The following is a 21,598-nucleotide window of genomic DNA, read 5'->3' on the forward strand; positions in this document are numbered from 1 at the left end:
AACATCTTCGACAGGGCAATTTAAACCTGAGGATGACACTGACGATCCTAACAGAGTGTTCTCCGATGATTTCATATAAATTAGAGTCGACCTTCAAACTCAACGACTCATCAATTCTCACTTTAGACTCTGTGAGGATTTGAAGTTTTGCAGGATCAATAGATGAAGGAAACTGAGAGCTTTCATCAATTGATATTAATTCGCCCCACCTAGCCGCAATGTTCTTGACCGTACCCCAATTCCACGCGTGAAACGAAATCCCTTCGTAAACAACCCATACTCTACGGCATTAAACCACTAGACTCTCCGACCAAGCTTCAACTCTAGAAAGCCACTCTGCAAGATTCTCTGATTGTTCATTCTTAACCCTTCTCAACAAAGCAGAGTCCTCGAATATCATGAGAACTACATTCCCAGCAGCTCTCATTAAAGAGAAACCATTGAGACCTTTGTCTTGCATTTGGCTAGCAAGATCGCCTATTTTGGTATAGTTCTTGCACCACCCCATTAGGCAATTATCCAAAACTTGAAGTTTAGTTTCGTCGACCACACCGATTACTGTATGGAGATTGTTACTTGTAACATCTTCTCTCTCATGCTTTTGGTGAACCACAAGCAAAGACTTTCTCCAAAAAGAATGTCTTGGGTTGTATATGGCAAAAGAGACTCCAATTTTACTACCATCAATGCGAGCGCCATTCATCTTTGAGATCGCTCTCCTGGCTTCTCCAATCTTTGCAAAGCGAATGAAATCGAACCGAAACCCCTTTGAATTCCTTTTTGTTGGAATGAAGGCGTCAATAACCTGACCGTATGGGCAAAATAACGATCCAAACCGCTTCCAATGGATCTTCTCTGGTAAATTAACAATGTATAACCTAAAGCAGCCAGTTCTATACCCATTGTTGATTCTTGGATAATCTTTCTTCCACCAGTGATTAAGACCATGGGAATCCTGTGGTAGGATTTCCGCCTTAGAAATCTGCACAATGGCCTCTTCCACGCTCCTTGCTTCAATCAATGAATCATCCCTATTCTTGTTTGTCACCAACACCATCCTCTCATATTCATCCGCTGACACTACACTACTCAGCTTCTTCCTCGCCTCCTATGATTTCTGCACAGTCCTTGTCTGCTACCCATGTCTCTGATTTAGTTGCTCCGCTTCAGTCGCCTTCGACAGTATAAAATCCACCCGTTTCGCCTTAAAATATGATTTTTTTCAAAGGCTTAACGAGCTCATTTTCCTCTATCTCGGACTGGTGACGATTTTTAGTTTGACGAGCTGAGGTTTCTGGTCAATCCTCTGTTACTGCCACACGATTCTTGGACGTCATTTTTTAATGTAGATTTGAACGAAAAAACCAGAGAAGTATAATGCTAGGGAAGATATGCCTCCGTACGTGAAAACCCAGAGCCAACAACGGCGATCTGGAAATATAAGTTTTTCACAAGAAGATTTCCGCTGAACGGCAGTGGGTATTCACAATAGAGTACTTGGGTTTTTGTCACGAGCTTCCGGCAAGCACAGTGGAACGGTTGAAACGAAACTCGGAAGACTGCTGGTGGAAAAGAACGGCGGAGAAAGGCAAGTAGATTTGCTCCGATTGAAGAGGAATCTAACAAAAAGAACCAGGAATAAGGAAATGCTGTGGGTAGACGAAGATCCTTGAGAAAAATAGCGTCAAAAGGAGGTCAGAGTGCGGCGGTGGACGGTGGTCAGAGGATGGCAGACGACAAGCGACGGACGGTGGAAGGCTAATGATGGATGACGGTAGTGACCAGCTTCTCTCACTAAATACCACTGATAAATTTGAACTTAATTTGTCCAAAACCAATCTGATATGCTGTAAAAAGTTAACAAAATGAACACAAATTGACCCGTAGCGAAGTATGAAACCTGAAATGGATTCTAAGACGACTTGAATAAAAAAATGACAAACCTAAATGACATGAACTCGTAATTAATATGCCTTAAATGACCTAACCTGAATTCAACCCGCAAAAGTGCCACCTCTAGATATCATCAATAACAATTCTAAATTTATACAAATACTTTTCTAGAATTTCTAGGAGCATCTTTTTCAATAGCATTGAAATAAGTATCACTTTATGTCATTTCACATCTTGATAAACAGAAGCAGCAATCTTGGTGATACTTGCCTTTCAACTCAATTGGTAGACCATGACAATCCCATCCAGGCACAAAATGAACTTTATAATTTTGAAGAAGCTGTTCAAATAAAGAACAAAATAAAAACAGATGAAGGCCACTTGATTTAAATTTCCAAGAAGAAGAAATAAGGAACTTGAAAAGAAGAAAAAGGATAGGGTATGATCAAAATAAATTATAGCAACTACTATTCATATGATGCCATCACTGCAACATAAAGTGTGTTTATCATCTGATAACCAACAATTTGGGCCAATACTAAACAAAACTATGTCGGTTAGAAAGATATCGCATATACAGAAACTTGAAGACTGTATAAACATAACTTGAATCAAAGTTATTGTATTATGCTCCATAATAAGCTGTAAGCAAATCACTAGATCTAGATAATAGACAATTTAAATTACCTCAGAAGGCCATAGATCAGGAAGATATTTGTAGCAAGAGTGTTCTGTAACAATAAATAGGTTTCCACAATCCAAGGAAAAGTGTCCTTCACAATTATTACTACAGTTCTTAACAGTTTTAACTGAGCTTCAATCTCAAGCTCCTTATCTTTTCCATTATATTTGCTGGAATGAGAATATTTATGGACCATAGAGGCTTCACTTGATTCTAGCTAAGCAATCAGTGTGATTATTGTCTTTTACTTCATCCAAATGCCATGTTCCTAAGTTTAACATTTTGAGTAATCCTAGAAAAATAAGAATAATTAGTATCTGCATATTTATAATAGTATTTACCAACATGGGTTTAATTTTAATGCAGGTCATGCTATGGAAAAAAAATTAAGGGAATGCTACAGAAAAGTTATAATTAACAATTTGAGTCAGGCCCAATTTAGCATTGTGATTGCGATTAAAAGCAAGCACAACCACAATGGAGGTCTCCACATGCTTTTATGATTGCAAACAACACATTAAAGGTAGTAAAAGCTAAGTCTTTGTTTGGGCAATATGTTTTCAATCAAGTGTGATGATTGTGAACAAAAACAATTCAAAACGGACTCAAATTCCCTCTTTTTCTAGCTCTTATGATCTTGTGCATCTCACAACAGAGGAAAAGAGCCCGTAAATCCAAATTCAAGGGCAACAAATTAGATTTCCAAAGTAAATAAGCCAGAATACCTACCTTGTAACGATTAATTATATCCTTTAATATCTTATTTAATGCATGACCCATGTGTAGATCCCCATTCGCATATGGAGGGCCATCATGAAGGACAAAATTTCCCTGAAAAGAAATTAAACCTAAGATAACTAACCCATATACATAAACATGGGAGCAAGTGTATAGTAAACCTACCCCGTCATTTTTATCAACAACTGTCTTGAACACTTGATGATCATCCCAAAGTTTTTGAATTTCAGGTTCCCTCGTCAACGCATTAGCTCTCATGCTGAATGCCGTCTTTGGCAAATCAACAGTATGCTTGTACCTTCCTTCTTCTTCCTTTTGTCCTGGATGTTAATAAACAAGCTAAATAGTTAAAAATCTAAAAGTGAATAAAAGCATCTGATAGCACATTTAGATTACCTGTGTGCGCCAGAGTTGAGGGGGGCTAGGGGAGAGAAATGGAAAGTAGTTGGTGAACAAATAGATTAGTTAACAACCACGATTAAATTAACTCGTTAACATCTTCCATTAAAGAAAACAGTATGATGAACCTAACCTTGAGATGCTTTCTTTGCAGCCATAACAGGTCCTCGAGATCTTCTCTTTGAAGAAGAATAAAATTCATCTCCAGAATAACTTGAATAGCATGCAATATTTAAGAAAGAGAACACTCTAACTGAAGAGCTTCCTCTGATATAAAGTAAGTTAACAGAGGTGGTTTTCCTAAGAGATGAATTAGCTCTCTGTGAAAATACCTGTATGCATATAGTATACTACTATTAGTGCAGAAACTTAACTCATTTTATTGTAAAACAAAAGCAACCAACAAGAACTGCACCATTTTGCAGTTTTTCTAATTTCAAAAGTTTGGAAAATAAGAAAAAAACATGACAGAAACACCAAGCATCTTACAAGGTAAACAAGTGGTACAGGAAAAGGCCTAAATGCAACCTTTCCAAAGCAACTAAGAGGAAAATGTGAATCTAGTCAGATTACACAATCTCTTCATTGATCGCTTTTGTGTGGTTTAGGGAAAAATTAAACTAAATCAATAGAATTAGGGCTGAAGAAACAAGTAACAACGAAGATGGAACTCTATAAAATATATTAAATCAAAAGAATTAGGACTGAACAAACAAGCAAGAAGAAGCTGGAACTCTAGAAAACATAGGGTTATAAAAAGTAAAAACCCCTAGTTTCTCTCTATTAATTCGAGAAATAATAAGAAAGTTGCGGCAAATTTACAATCAATATGTATCAGAAGCAATCAGTACAGGCACCGAACTAAGTAACTAAATCAACTCATACTAACTCATCAAAATAAATCTAGATTAAACTCACACATGGAGGGATTTGAAGTTAGGATCTCAAAGTTCCCAAGGCCTACACCTTGCCATTAAGGCAAGCTCTCATTGGTATAGTGATCTTAGCATAGACTTAAACCTTCAAAATAACTTATATATTCTTAGTCCTATATTTATATGCCTAATAAATAGTAAATAAGACTAAAGTATAAAACAACATAACATTAAAGCTACTGCCTTAGGTAGTTATATAAATTAACAAGAATGGGTCATATTACTAATCAATAAATAAGACTAAAGTAATAAAATAACATAACAATAAAGCTCTTGCGTCAGTTTTGCAATAATAGAGCAATTGGCATAGGGCATCAAAAGGAAGTTAAACTAATTAATAAGAATGGGTCATATTATAGCAAAGAAGTTTATTTTTGGAGATCCTTAGCTTCAAAAAGGTAATCAATACTCCAAATGAATTTGGCCGGCAATTTATTCGATGGGAAGCTGCAAGCAACTAAAAAGAAACATACTTTGTTGCAAAACAGGTCTTTCAAACAGTACCCTTTGAACATGAATTTTGTTATTTATAATAGAATTGTAACGCTTTATTCCTTTATACCGAAGTAGGTTTCCATAACCAAAGAATAGTTGTCAGGAAGAATGATCCCAAGGGAAACCAACTTCGGAAATTTTACACATATAAGGCGAAGTTAAACTAAAAATAAAAGGAGACCAAAGTTCATTGTAATACTAAAAAAACTGATCAGTAACGGCACCTTAAAAGATGCAATAAGGTTCTTTTATCAGAATTCGCATGCAAACAACACTCTTTCTGGTTACCAAATATTAATGAAGCAACAGCTTAGTCAACAAAAGAGTGATGCATCATTTGTTTGCAACTGGCGGTAAAAGAAAAAGGGGGAAAACAATGACTCGGTGACCAAAAAGAACCATTTGCAATCTGCATGGTATTTTATCGAACACGTTGTGTGCCACAAAGAACAGTTAGAGAAGCCACGTACTCTATAAGGAGAAGATTGTCTCATGGCCATTGTGGCTTCCCTGGGAGTGAAAACAGAGGAATTTGCCGCCACCGATTTGAAGAAAGACATTATTGCTTTCAATTATCTAAAAATTGGTTTGTTTTTCAGCTATGGACATCATCCATTGCCAGGATTGGAAGGTGGAGTGAGAGGGGGGAAATGAGTGGATAATTACGGACCACTGTTTTCTTAGGGTACTGATTATATGACAGGAAGATTTAGACCTGACCCAAAATAAAAATTTGGCTTAATTAGCAAATAAGTGTATGAACTATATCTATTATTTATTTTAGGTACCTAAAATTTTCTCCATTATCGTTTAAGGTGTTTGACCTTTAACGGATACTAAAAAATTTCATCAATTATTCAAAACATAGCACGATATAATTTAAAAAATATTGAAAATTTTATTTAAAAATAAAATTATTTTTATTTTTTTAAATTTATTTTTTCTAGAATATCTAATTCCAACCCTTATTACTACTACCATCGACCATTGTTGGCGATTGGTCATCACTGACCGACCATCGTCCTTATTGTCGTCCAAATTCTCTAAATTTAAATCTCTAAACTTCTCAATACCCAAATTTCTAGTTCTTCCCCTTAATCTCCCTTGTCAACTATTTATGTCATTTATCGTAGCTTGAAACTTGTATTTAGGGTCATTTGGAAGGTAACCCTACGTGCAAAGAAAGCTTCGTTGCTTTCCAAGGTCCGAGTCATTTGGATATGGGGCTGACCCTATGTGCGAAGAAAACACAATTGTTTTCATCGTGCACACTAACTTTTAACAAATAAATAATTGATGGGTGTGAGATATCAAGAACGATGATTGGTTAGTAGATAAATGGTGATCGCCGGATGACTGTTTGACGACAAACACGATCGCCAACGATGATAATGGTGTTTGAAATTAAGAATTTCATAATATTGAGAAATTTATTTTTAGATTTTAGATTTTAGATAAATTTAGGGATTTTTTAAATTCATATTTTAAAGTTGCTTGAAAAATAAAAATTTCAAAAAATAAATACGAGACGTGTCATGTTTTGAGTGGTTAACAAATTCGTTGCAAAACCATAATGAACCATACATTTAAAACGGTAGCGGAGAAAACGTTAAGTATCTACTTTGTAAACAAAAACTTTAGATATCTAAAGTGAATAAGAGATATAGTTTGGACACTTATTCTTAACTTAAGCCTAAAAATCTCATTAGTAAATGTTAATGTTTTATAATATTACCAAAACTACATTCATGACCACTTGATTATATGGATTTTAATTTAATTATCGATCTTGCAATTTTTTTTATCATATCATTTTGCTATTAAAATTATTTTAATCAAGTCATATGCAATTAACATGTGATGTACGAGTATAAAGTTAATAAAATTGATATAATTACATATTTAATCATCATTACTTATATTTTATATCAATTTGGTATTCATTTTAAATTAATTTAATAAATTTAATCCTTCAATGATATGGTGACATGTGTATTTGATATATAATTAACAACATATAATATGATATATATATATATACATATACATATATCATATTATAGGTAATACCAAAAAAATGGAAACAAAAATGTTAAAAAGAGATCACTTGGTCCATTACACATGTTTGAATCGTCTCTTTGGCACTTTTGTTTTCATTTTTTCTATCATTATCTATATTATAAGACATATATCATATGTTGTAACACGTATACCATATACAGGAGCTGGTCCACAGGGTTGGGGTTAAGACGTTGGAGGTCATGTGCAAATTCTTAAAAATAGACCATTTTTCGTAAAGTGAATTAGACCCAAAAAAAATGAGATAAACTTTACAGCTGTAGCATAATATTAATTATTGGTATTTCACTTATCTTCCTTCTAACAAAGTTTTTTGAGCTATTTTTTTATAGTTTAATCATCTACGGTAATACCAATAACTTCATTGTGAACTGTTTGGGGCCTTTATTATTCCGGAGCCATATTCTATCGCGCACATTGCGCATGCCTAGCCCCACCTCTAATGGTCCATAGGTAAAAGCATGTTAGTCCCTGTAAACACTAATTTTTTTCTTATTATTATTATTATTATTATTATTATTATTATATATTATTATTATTAAATAAATATATATATATATATATACAAAGGCCCAAGATCGGGGCCTGATTACAACTCTGGCCCAACTCCCAGAAGCCCTAGGGTTTCACAACCCTAGGTTTATATCCCGGCCGCCACCTCCAAGCTTCAAGAACATCCACGCGGCGCCACCACTGCCTCCAGCTGCCTTGCCGACGCTTCAGTTCCAGATGGTCCAACCAGTTGCTGCCGACGCTGCTGCTTCCACGACGCCGGCCTCGTCGAGCTTTCCAGAAGCCAGCTGCCCCCCACACGTCGATACCCAAGGGTGAGTCACCACACAGTTTGGTGACTCACCGAAATCCACTCTTGAGACCGGTCCGAGACAAGCTCCGACGAGGCTATAAAACAACCATCACCTGCAAGATAAAAAAAAAGAAAGAGAGGAGGAAGAATCGGAGATAACAAAAAAAATAGATAGGCAACCAACACACAAACAAAAAAAAAAAAACCACGGCAAGAACAGTGAACCAAACAGAGAGCAGAATACGAGAACAAATCGACAAAAAGAAGAGGGAAAGGAGCATCTTACCATCATAAAAGCCTCCAAACCGTTTGGAACCACCGGAATCGTTGTAAAACCGAAGGTAAAACCTTCGATTTATTTTAGATCTAGAATGATCTAAAGCGTTTTAGGACAAATGAAGGCCATATTCGGCCTTAGGAAGTCGAGATCTACACTCTAGGGTAATTTGAGATTTCGGCCACCAGCAGTGGCGGCCGGCGGTGGTGATCGACGCCGTTGGTGGTGACCGGCCGGCGACAGAAAATTAGAGAGAGACGAGAGAGTTTCTCTTCTCTCTCAGCTAGAGAGAGAAGAGGAAGGATGAAAGTGAGAAGCTGGCCCTTAAGGGCCGGCCTTGAGGGGTTTATAAACCCTTCCCCAAATGATGCCGTTTTGGGGAAGGGGTATATCTGTAATTTCACATATGGATAAACCCCATCTGCAGTCCATCATTTTTGTAACTTTACATTTTAGTCACTAAATCAATTTATAATCTTTTTAATTTGGTTCTTTAATTTTAGATTTATTTATTTTAGTCCTTTCTATTAAATAATATATTTAGGATAAATACGTATTTAGTCCTTTAGTTTTAATTAATAATATTTTAATCCCGAGTATATATATTTTTAATTTATTTTAATCTGATATTCAGATTTTTTATAATTTTATTTTAGTCACCAAATTAATAAATAAGGAAAATAGCATGTTTAATCCCTATAATTTTAAATAATTAATTATGAATTAGGTATTTAATTTTATTAGATTATAATTTAGTCCCTAAGTTTAATATTTTCATTTACAAGCTTTATTATTCTTTATTATTTTTATACCATGTTTTAATTGTATTTTAAACATTATTTAATCATATGTTACCTTTATATATTTATGTTCATATATATTTAATTATCATTGCTATTATTATTATTATTCTTTATTAATTATGTCAATATATATAGTCTTATAAATATATATAAATATTTATTTCTTTATTCTATTTTCCTATTTATAAATTTAATTTTATAAATTACTTTTAAGAAAAATAATCATATTTTGATATTTATTTATTTTTAATATCAAAGAAAAAAGTTGTCTTAAGGTACCTAAAAGCTCTTTTCTGATATTTTTGAATAAATAAATATCTTACTATATTAAAATAAAAGGTTTTTGATATTTATTTTTAAATATTAAAGAAAAGAGCTGTCTTAAAGCACCTAGAAGCCCTTTTTCTGATATTTCTAAATAAGTAAATATATTATTTATGTATATTAATATATTTTCTTAAAATTATTTGAAACAATAGAATTATGAATTAAATATGTCTTTGAATTTTTAAATTTCCAATAATAGAGACAATTTATAATTAAAAAGTACCAATTTTGGGCGTTGTAGGGGTGCTAATCCTTCCCTAAACGTAACCGACCACGAATCCCTTTTTATTAATAAAAAAGAATGAATTTTTGGTTAAACGCAGATCAGTTTATCTTTTAACTGATGTTTTCTTAAAAACTCTTTTAAAAGATGATTTTTAGGTATTCGACCTACCTGACCCAAAAGGCCGATGGCGACTCCAAATTATTTATAAAAAAATATTTATTCACATCATTTTTCCCGCCAAGTAAAATATTTCGTGCCCGGACGAAAACCGGTTACGACAGCTTGGCGACTCCGCTGGGGAATTGTCAAACTTTAAAATCAATTATAAATTGTCTCTATTAATTAGAAATTAAAAATTCATTTATTTAATTTTTAATTCTTTTCTTTTAAATTTTTATTATTCATTATTTTTATATTAATATTGTTTTTTTATTCATGTATTAATTATTTTATTTATCTGTTAGAGGTTTGAATATTTCTCCTCACACACAACACTTGCATTGCATAACATAAAGCTCTATAATTGAGCTTGTCCCTTTTAAGTGGGAGTGAAAGCGACGTCTTCGTGAGAATTTATTCTCCGTGTCAGACCTAGAAAGTAACTTTTGGGGTTCATATGCTCTATGTCTTCGTGAGAATTTATTCTCCGTGTCAGGTATAGAGAAATGTGTCCCCTCGAATTGAACTCGATCCGTTTAAGTCTGTAATGGACTAGGATTGAGGGTTGACAACCCAAGGGGGCATCAACAAGGACAATTCGAGTACCTTTACTCTTAGAACTGAAACTCTGCATATAATAAACCCTAGAAATTCACCTAATCTAAGACAGTACTGAACCTCTATTCATAGGTGTACACCAAGGAGAAATAAGCTCTAGCTTTTAATTTATTTAATTTATTATTATTTTTTCTCCCTGAATAAATGCATGCGAACTAGAAATCATGCGGTTAGGTTAATTTTTCCAAACAAAGCATGGAACTAAAAAGCATGAGGTTAGGATTTATTATATACCATGATAAATAAATTTTTCTTTCAATTAGTTGGTATTAACCATTTTATTTTTTCTTATTTTCCCATGTATGTTATTTTTGCTCTAATTTGTTTAAATTATTTTCTTTTGTTTGCATTGCATGATCATGACCAAAAGGTGTTAACTGAAAAGACTGTTCATCAAATTAGAAAGAAATCATAAATGGACAAAAAGTTCTATGATCAAACAAAATATGATGCGGCCAAGAAAAGACATCCTGAGGGAACTCTGAAGATAGAGAAGAGCTATGCACCCAAAGATTGTATGCCCATTGAAGAGCAAAAGGAGATACGAGAAATAAGAGAGCAGATGTCCAAAATGATGGATAAAATATCTGTTTTGGCCAAAAGAGAAGAGATTCCTGCACAGAAAGAGAGAGAGCTCAATGAACATAACTCTGCAGTTTCAGATACGCAAGGGATTTCGATTCCTAACCAATTAGAGAAATTACAGACAGTCATCATTCGTATTCACAAATCGTATGGAGATACCAAAGAAATGGTGACAACCGTACAAGCTCCCAGAGAAGAGAAGAAATCATGTAATCAGAAATCATCAAAGTTTGGTCTGCTCCCGATGTCTAAAACTCAGGTTCAATCCAAGACAAAAGGTGGTTCTCATCTTGATACAATCCCCATATCATATAAAGAGTTGTATGAAAAGCTACTTGAAGCACGAGAAGTGGATCCATATTATATAAAACCATTCCAACCTCCGTATCCAAATTGGTATGACATCAACGTTCATTGTGAATATCATGCCGGAACTCAAGGACATACCATCGAGAATTGTCTTGCCTTCAAACGCCGAGTCCAAAGTCTTTTGGATCATGGAACTTTACAATTTATGGTAAATGATCGACCTAGTTTGGTAACTAAGGGTCCTGATAGATTAATACCAAAAGTCTTCAAATGTAAGAATATCAGTAGGGGCGCCCAAAGAGAAGAAGATTTGCTGAGGTTTGAAGCTCAAATACGTCATTTGAAGATTGAAAACGATAAATTGAGCACCAAAATGGAAACCATACATGAAGACTTCCAGAAGGTCAGTCAAGCCTTTCAAAATGCTGGTATAGGAAACACCCTAGAAGAGTGGATAGCAGAGGTCACCAAACTGAAAAAGAGTTGCAACATACATGAAGATCTTGTCCAAAAACTTTTTGAACACAAATGTTCTCTCACAAAGGAAAATGATCAACTCCAAGAATTGACATAGGAGATGAAAGAACATCAGAACGTCATGGAAGAAGCTGCAGTTCAGACAAGCAATATGGTCCATAAGCTGATAAACTAACTTGGTTTTAGAGAAGAAAATGGGAAAGTTATTCCCTATATGTAAAGTTTTGTTAGGACTAAAAGTTGTCCCCTACATGTAAAAGTTTTGTTGATGTACCGAAACTTTTGTGTTCAATGAAATCTGTTCTAAGATGATCACTCTTGAGAAACACCTTTTCATACATGCATTTACATTTTGTATCTGTGCATTTTCATTTTGTATATCTTTGAAATGCACATTTTTGCATTCTTATTTTTTTATTTATGCATTTTTCACATTTTTATTTAAGTACTGTCATGTACTTTAATTATAAAAACATGTTAATAATTAATGAAAGGTTTTGTAACAGTAAAACCAAGGTCATTCATTCATATTACTTTATTGTCATCATGAAAACAATGGAGCAATCTTATAAGGGATTACAAGATCAGTGGCCAGAACAATTGACAGGATTACCTTCGGATATAAGGAAAGAAACATCAGATTCAGTACCAGATTGATCAAATCAAATTATCCAGTATGTGACATCTGATAAAGAAGAGATAATTGATAAAGAGCAACCATGCTGTCAGATTGAAGAGTCGAAAATGGTAAAACCCTCTGGGGCATCCCAATTGAACTCAAAGAATAGCCTTGTTCATTATTCGCAATATGAGGAAAGATTCAAGAGGATGGATGAAGCAATCAAAAATATGAAATGTGTTGATACTTCCCACAAAGAATTAGAAGCAAGAGAGATTAGCTTGGTTCCAGATTTGATTATTCCCCATGAATTCAAAATGCCTGATTTTGAGAAATATGATGGCACAAGTTGTCCCCTAATCCACCTAAGAATGTTTTGCAGAAAAATGGGAGGATATTTAAATTCTGATGACCTGTTAATCCACTCTTTCCATGATAGCCTTGTTAACACAGCAGTAGTCTGGTACAATCAGTTGACCCAAGAACAGATCAAGAGATGGGTAGATTTAGCTGATGTATTTTTGAGACAATATCGATATGTTAAAGGCTTAGCTCCAAAACGTATGGATCTTCGAAGAGTAAAGAAGAAAACCAATGAAAGATTTCAAGAATATGCCCTAAGATGGAGAGGAGTGGCAGCACAAGTTCAACCTCCCATGTTAGAAGAAGAGATATCACGTATGTTTCGTGATTCCCTTCCCGCTCCTTTCCGCGAGTTGATGCATGCAAATCCGACAAAGGAATTCGAGAATCTTGTGACAACTGGAGATTTAATTGAGAATGTAATCAATGAAGAAAACCCAAAAGTCATATCCAAGAGCCCGATTGATCAGAAAACAAAAGCTGATGATGTAAATGTATGTCGTATCCAAAATCCCCGCAACTGCAAAAGAAAAAGAGAAAGTAACTGTTCGGATCGACCAAAGAAAGTCATGCGATCAAGAAAAACTTTGGAAGTGTTCCAAACTTCCATTTCAGATTTGTATCCTCATTTGGTTAAAGGTCAATACATCACACCAAGACCAACTAAAGTGATATCAAACCCTTCTGCTCATAGCTATGATCAAGATAGTGTTTGTAATTTCCACTTGGGGGTAAAAGGGCATTCTACAGGCAATTGTAGGCCATTGTTAAAAGAAATTGAGATGCTTGTTGATAAAGGGGTTTTGACACAAGAAATGATCAAGAAATGGGGAGCAAATGAAGAAAAGAACCCTGATCCTATTACATATCATTATAGGAGTAATGAGGCATAATAAAATAAATAAGTGGAAGTGTTATCTATCACTGTAGTACTTTCTATTTTCAGCATCTTGTTTGAACTTGTTTTTTTTTGTTCCTTTCCTTTTGGCAATAAATAAATAGGTGTTTCTTTTATGGTTATGAGCAAGGAGTCAAATTTTAATCTTGTGATTATTGAGTATCAAGTAGATTAAATGTTCTTTTAATTTTTCAAGAGTTATAGATCTATTGGCAAGTGGTAAAATTATATCTTCAATATCCCATCCAATGCCAATTACTCAAATCAAATCCTGACACTACATTTATCTGAGACTCTGAAGAAATGTCTCTACCTGTTTTTGAGACACAAACACTAGATGTTTACCTTCTCGGGTAGAGTCGATTGATTGATGATACTACCTTCCACCATATACATGACTTCAAAAGTCACACATTTGTCTTTTCGAACACAAAACCATCATAAACCAAAAGACCTCAAAAGAACCAAAATTTCAATTATCCGTGAATCTGACTGTAAGAAGAGACGAGATGAGGTATCATGGACCAACTCATTGAAGATGATTTCGGATGATTAGGGCATACTCAAGAAGAAGGGGAAAATGATTGATTGAAATAAATATATCATGCATTAATTACATTTTTCATGTAAGTAAAATTAATCTTGAATATTCATCCCCCTGGAGATACCTCTTTTTACAAAGGTTTCTGTGTATGAGATGATGAATGGCATTGTTTCATTTATCCTTTAATATATATATATATATCCTTTGTTGTCCCCATTTGAGCCTGAATAATTTTTCTTCTAATTCAACCCTAACCAAGGATCACCCTTTACATTGGAGGGCAAGGTAAAGGATATTGGCTCACAAGAATAAAGATTGTCAATACAGTTTTATTACGAAGACAAGTTTCCATGAAGTCATGAAAGTTTTGAACTACAAAGTATGTCAAATACAGAGTGCTTGAAGATCAATCCAATCAAGAATAATGGAAAACCTCCAAAATGCCAAAGAAAAAGGAGGTGCTCAAAGCAGTTGAAGTATTATACTCATCCAGCAAAGAAAAAAATAGAAATAATAAAAAAAACAACAAAAAAGAAAAAGAAGAAGGAAAATTGAATCAAGATGGGTGACTTATTGAGCTTCAAGTTACAAGGTTGATCAAGTACGAACAAAAAGAGCAAGAAATGCTGAAGATATGAGAAAATGGAAATGAATCCAAAATTTGACAGTTTAGAGGGATCCAAATGATGGAAAAATCCCCAACAAAGCAGATCCAAGTTAAGCAAGGCAAGATTGGTGGCATTAGAATGAATTGATCCTTGGTTTGATTACCCTTAAACACTTATTTTGGGCCTTTTTATCCCTTTCTTTCGTAACCATAAGCCATGGCCTACGTTACGTACCTGAAAAGTCCATTTTAATCATACATGGATTTCTAATTAAAAGAGAATATCATCAGAATTCATTCTGCTTCTCAAGATTGATTTTTATTTGCAAAAATTGGTTTTTAAAATCTTTAATGCATGATATGAAAACTGATAAAAGGAGGGTTCAAGATATAAATTTTTAAATAACATCTTAGAACCAAAGGAGGATTCGAGTTGAAAACCTGAAAAGGTGGCTCGAATATTGAATGGTGCAACAACGACATAAGAGACGATCTTAAGCTCTTAATGAAGCACCACACATCTCAAAAAACGTTCCTGAGATTCTGGAAACGAGAAGCATCTCTACAAGATGAACATAACAACCATTTCTTCAAGTTAGTGTAAGCCAAAGCGACATACTGAACCAACTTGAAAGAACCTACTTTACCAAAATCAACCTACACCTCAAATCAGTCAATAATTTTGACACTTGCCATAGGATTATGATTTTTGAATGATTTAAAAGTGTAGTTGATTTATTTGATAGTCACTAAACTCATTGTTTATGATCTGATTCTATTGTGAACCTAAGAATGGCAATATTTTGTAAAAGTCTTTCATTCTTCAATAAACAAAGGAGGAAAAAAACATTTTCAAACAGGACAGTCTCAAATGAGGAAAGTCCTTAAAGTAATTGTTGCTTATTCTACCTCTGTTGTAGAAAAAGAATGAACGAAGCCAGAAGAATGAAGCGCTTCATATTTTTGAAGGCAAGTGGTCCAAGAAGCCAGAAAGTCTGGAGAATTGAACTTGTGACACTCTCCTATGACATTAGCAATTCATCAAGAAACATTATCGTTTATCTCATGCTGAGGGCGATAAGCATCACCAGACAGATTATTTTCCCCAACCATCAAATCATGTTCTCTAGAAGATTACATCATAAAGCCATGAACAAGTCACTACCTGCACTCTGGTTATACCGTGATACTGGCTCAAGTCTTGATACAACATTGCTGCCTTTTTCCATGCTGATCAATTTCCTTGACAAGATTATATCCATTATGTCCTTCAGAAGATTGCTGAATTTGAATTGGAGGACTTATGGCACAGAATAAGATATTGGAACAAATTCTACATTTGTATGCCGTACAGGATTCCAAAAGTTGAGATAACCAGTTTTACCATCAATTAAACCTTTCCATGGTTAGGGAAGAGTGGGATAAGACAGTGTGTATTTTGGAGCAACAGAAGAGACAGTCATTGTGGTAGTCATTGCAAGAAAATGCACCAGCAAAAACCTTCTATTTTATCCTGATGATGTTTATTTCTTCCAGTAAGGTTGTTACACTGGATGTCACCGACAACAAGGTCGAATTCGACAAATCTACTCATCAATTGCTCCAACCGATCATCATTCAGTTCTTGCACATATGTTTTCAAAAGTATGCCAAGACAGTAAAAGGCAACTTCTGCATCATTGATCCCAGAGAAAAGAGATATGACATTGATACCACCATGGAACATGTCTCTATAACAGATCCTCATGTATGGTTTTTAGGGAAACCTAGAAGCATTTCCACCTCATCAGGTTCAAGTGGAACAATTTTATTCCTTCTAACCCATACCAGATCCCATTTTCAGCACTCATCAAGAACATACTTCTGGACACTCGAAGGAAGGCCATATTTTCTTTGTCAATAGAAAAGCATCATGTATGGCATATGGAGGAAGCAGAATAAGAGAAAATCTGTTCTTAATTGGCAGAATTATGAATATAGCCATTTTCAATGTAGTAGCATGGAAATGTTTCAAATCTACGAATTCTGGCTCTACATCGAATAAGCATTGTGATATCCTAGTCCAAACATTAACTAGAAGATAAATTTGCCAATAGCATCTTCTGGAAGTGTTCTTTGAGTTATCTGATCTGGTTGAACAGAACCAATCATTGAATTCAGAAGATAAATTTGCCAATATCATCTTCTGGAAGTGTTCTTTGAGTTATCTGATCTGGTTTGGACAGAACAATCATTGAGTTTAGAAGATGAATTTGCCAATAGCATCTTCTGGAAGTGTTCTTTGAGTTATCTAGTTTGGTATGAACCCAAAAAACCAATCATTGAATTTGGAAGATGAATTTGCTCATAATAAAAATAAGGATACTCAATAGCATCTTCTGGAAGTGTTCTTTGAGTTATTTGATTTGGTAAGAACTACAGAACCAATCATTGGAATTAAAAGATGAACTGCATGATTATCTTCATTAAGAAGCTTCTTTTCAAGCTTCCTCTGCTTCTTCCTTTTCAAAAATCATAGCCCAAGTTTCGCCTTTGCTTGTAATTGGGATCATTGCATAATGGCTTCCTATCTTCTACCATAAGAAGTGCATCAGTAACCTTAGCCATTTGATCAGCACATATAAAATCTGTCAATTCTGTAATTGATGAATCTGAACCACATCTCTCCATGGTTATTGAAGCCTCAACCTCTGAGAATCCCATTTTTGTCAAGTATAACAGTTTACTCTCCTCATCAGAATCAGAATACAGGATTTCCTCGGTATCATAAGAACTATCAATATCTGTGAAATCATCCTGAAAAATCACTTCATAATCAGATGAGTTGTTATCAGAATCAACATGTTGCATGGGTGCAGATTTTTGATGAGCCTGTACCACTGTATATATAATCTTGCCATTGCATCAGATTACTATTCGCATAAATTGGTTTCTCTCCCACAGAAAAGTATATTTCAGAAATGACCTTCACTGAAAGATGATAAGCCACTGTGTCAACCTGGAATGAATGATTGAATACATCTTAAGTTTATGACAACATGAAGAGAATTTCAGTTACTTGATAACACTACTGTTTAGTGACACCAGAATGAGAGTATTCAAGATAAATAGATTTGGGGCACGAATAAAGCTACAAGTACCTACAACAATTCATTGTCAAAATTGGACCTCGTGGGGATCATGACATTCCATTCAAACAAAGATTGAGAGTGAATCAGATAAATCTAGGGGGACATCTTGAGGGCCCATTTCAACCAGAAATAGAATATTGGGGCATTTTGAAGGCTCGCAGCAATATGAATATTTGGGCATTCTTGGAGGCTCATCTCAACAAGAAGTAATGTTGAGCACACTTTTAACATCTGTATCAGTAAAATGTTGGGGAATGTTAAAGGTTCCTTCAGACATATCCATGTGGGGTATTTTGAAGACTCAGATTAACAAGAAGCAAATATTGGGGCATGCTGAAAACCCATTTCAATCAGAATTAGGACTGTTGATGCATTTTTGAACGATCGTATCAGCAATTGTTGGGGCATGCTGAAGGCCCACATCATCATCTGTCAAGATCATTGACTTGAAAAAATATTTCTTATGAGACAGAAAGATATGAAGAATGAAAATGGTGCAACAGTGACAGTCGAACTGACTATACATAATTGCTTCGTTCATCAGGCAGTTACATTATGATCATGTTGTTGAACAAATGTTACTCAGCAAGTATGTTTTCAAAAACTTAATATTCTTAACCGTATGACAGTGTGTTCTTTGATAAACTACATTACGGTTGCATAAATAAAGATGATCCTCAGGCAGACTACTCGATCCAGGGTTCAGTTCCTCAAGGTCTTAGCTTTGAATTTTGCATTCTCTGTATCAGTGATAATTGAAAATATTTCTTTGAGATTTCTGGCAGTTGTTTCAACCATTACTGCTGGGATTATGAAGCTGTTTTTCACATCAGTTTTTGCTTAATTGATGACATTGAAGAGAGAAGCTCGACTTAATTATATTACCCTTTCCTTTTATTACTGGGGTCATCATTACCAGCCAGGATGAACTGAGTTTTCATCTATTTTGGTTTTATCATGGGTGTTTCATCCCCAACGGCAAGAATTCCATGAACATCTTCTTGTACATGGCCCCTATAGCTGATATGTTTCTAATTCTTACAACGCTCATTATAGAAGAAAATGTGATCAGTATCACATTTGTCTTTGCCTGAGATGATATCAAGATCAGTTAGTGTCTCCTATTCAATTCAACACTAGCATATCTTAAGAAATTGACCAACTTTTTGGTCATACCAACATCACACTTGAATCCCCATGGAGTTTTGTTCTCAAATGGTCTTGTGACATTATACAAAAGTTTTAAACACTATGCAAAGAAGTTTCTTGACCGGCAATCCAAGCAGAAGCCACATGAGATGATGAATGTGTTGTCAAATGTTTTATGAACCAGTGATTATGGTGTTGAACCAGTGTTGCAATCATATGGTTTCCATTTATTGACTCAAGATGAATTTTGTCTTCTTCAACTTCAAGATTAAAAGTGAGATATAATGAAGACTTCTTTCCACAGAAGGAGAGCTGAAAATTTTGACAACAAGAAACTAGTGGAGCCAACTAAGGTTGAACGACAAGTTGTTGTTAAGCATCTCGACATGATATGGTCCAAGTTGCCTTATTCGAGATCTGATTATATGTGGAGACATGAAAGGAATTGAAATAAATCTTCCTTGTGATATGTTTCAAGAGTCAAATTAGAACAGGCTCTACTCTCCTAATTAATCCCTGCTGAGTCACATATCTACATCTACACTCTTCAAAGATGATAGATTCTCTTTTTAAAGATGATAGATTCTCTTTTCAAAGATGAAAGCTTTATGGGATTTCTACACAAGTCCAAGCAAATAAAGTTGGTTTTATCCAAGACAAAATGGGGCATCAGGGTCATAATTTTGACTACGACAAGAGTTCCACAAATGAAATATTTCTTTTAAGACTTAAATGAAGCAAAGAAGGCACCACGATACAAGTTGATCAAATGATTCTGCATGAATGCAAGCTTGATAGCATAAGTTTCTACACTGATATCTAGAGGTAATCCTGGCAATAAATGATGAAGTGAAGGAAGACCAAGTTCACCACTTTAAAGTCAAATAAAGATTGCATCAACATTCATGCATTCATAAGAACATCATTTGCACAATAGACAATGTATTACATTGATACATCTGAGTACATTCAAAAATGAAGTTTTACAGATCTTCGGAAGAACAAGAAGATTCATGGTAAGAAATACCTTACAAGAAGAAGGTATTCAAAACCGTAAATACAGGAATCATGCAAACATCTGAAGAATAGATGGACGTAATCCACAAAAATGAGCATTATTTTGAGATTGGGGCATGTTACCCAATCAACATGTTATTTTGAAAAATAATGAGAAAACGATTTCCATAGTTTCTCATTCAATCTTTTCTAAAAATGAAATTGTTGAAAAGTAAAAAAAAAACGATTTCCTTAGTTTTTTTACTTAGTAAACTATTTCCCACATCTGTAAGCCCTTCAGTGCATGATGTTTCCAAAAAGCCTTCGGGAGCTTTTTGATGTTTTCAAATCCTTCGGGTCATCTGTAAGTCCTTCAGTGCATGATGTTTCCAAAAAGCCTTCGGGAGCTTTTTGATATTTCCCACATCTGTAAGCCCTTCAGTGCATGATGTTTCCAAAAAGCCTTCGGGAGCTTTTTGATGTTTTCAAATCCTTCGGGTCATCTGTAAGTCCTTCAGTGCATGATGTTTCCAAAAAGCCTTCGGGAGCTTTTTGATGTTTTCAAATCCTTCGGGTCATCTGTAAGTCCTTCAGTGCATGATGTTTCCAAAAAGCCTTCGGGAGCTTTTTGATGTTTTCAAAGCCTTCGGGTCATCTGTAAGTCCTTCAGTGCATGATGTTTCCAAAAAGCCTTCGGGAGCTTTTTGATGTTTTCAAATCCTTCGGGTCATCTGTAAGTCCTTCAGTGCATGATGTTTCCAAAAAGCCTTCGGGAGCATTTTGATGTTTTCAAATCCTTCGGGTCATCTGTAAGCCCTTCAGTGCATGACGTTTCCAAAAAGCCTTCAGGAGCTTTTTGATGTTTTCAAACCCTCAGGGTCATTCATAAGACCTCTGGGCAGAATGTTTTCAACATTTCCATATTACTCAAAATAAGTTAAATGAAAAAAATTATTGTCTTTTTTTGTCTTTGCTCTATTCTTGTTAATACAAAAATGAGCAAAGAGGGGCAGCTGTAAACACTAATTTTTTTCTTATTATTATTATTATTAAATAAATATATATATATATATATATATACAAAGGCCCAAGATCGGGGCCTGATTACAACTCTGGCCCAACTCCCAGAAGCCCTAGGGTTTCACAACCCTAGGTTTATATCCCGGCCGCCACCTCCAAGCTTCAAGAACATCCACGCGGCGCCACCACTGCCTCTAGCTGCCTTGCCGACGCTTCAGTTCCAGATGGTCCAACCAGTTGCTGCCGACGCTGCTGCTTCCACGACGCCGGCCTCGTCGAGCTTTCCAGAAGCCAGCTGCCCCCCACACGTCGATACCCAAGGGTGAGTCACCACACAGTTCGGTGACTCACCGAAATCCACTCTTGAGACCGGTCCGAGACAAGCTCCGACGAGGCTATAAAACAACCATCACCTGCAAGATAAAAAAAAAAGAAAGAGAGGAGGAAGAATCGGAGATAACAAA

At 35.0% G+C, this 21,598-nt stretch overlaps 1 protein-coding gene across 1 annotated transcript in view; it reads right to left on the reverse strand.

Annotated features, from left to right (window-relative positions):
- Window positions 1–5,804, reverse strand: part of LOC120158815 (isoleucine--tRNA ligase, chloroplastic/mitochondrial-like) — a 50,709-nt gene extending 44,905 nt beyond the window's left edge. Inside the window, exons 1-5 of the mRNA XM_039169563.1 lie at window positions 5,613–5,804; window positions 3,846–4,044; window positions 3,479–3,633; window positions 3,305–3,406; window positions 2,164–2,233 (exon numbers count right to left, since the gene is read on the reverse strand). Of these exons, the coding sequence (XP_039025494.1) occupies window positions 2,164–2,233; window positions 3,305–3,406; window positions 3,479–3,633; window positions 3,846–4,044; window positions 5,613–5,702 (616 nt within the window). The 5' untranslated portion in view covers window positions 5,703–5,804. The remainder of the gene's footprint in view (window positions 1–2,163; window positions 2,234–3,304; window positions 3,407–3,478; window positions 3,634–3,845; window positions 4,045–5,612) is intronic.
- Between the last annotated feature and the right edge of the window lie 15,794 nt (window positions 5,805–21,598).

The sequence above is a fragment of the Hibiscus syriacus genome, unplaced genomic scaffold (genome assembly GCF_006381635.1).
Source record: "Hibiscus syriacus cultivar Baekdansim isolate YM2019G1 unplaced genomic scaffold, ASM638163v2 tig00002841_pilon, whole genome shotgun sequence".
NCBI lineage: Eukaryota > Viridiplantae > Streptophyta > Magnoliopsida > Malvales > Malvaceae > Hibiscus > Hibiscus syriacus.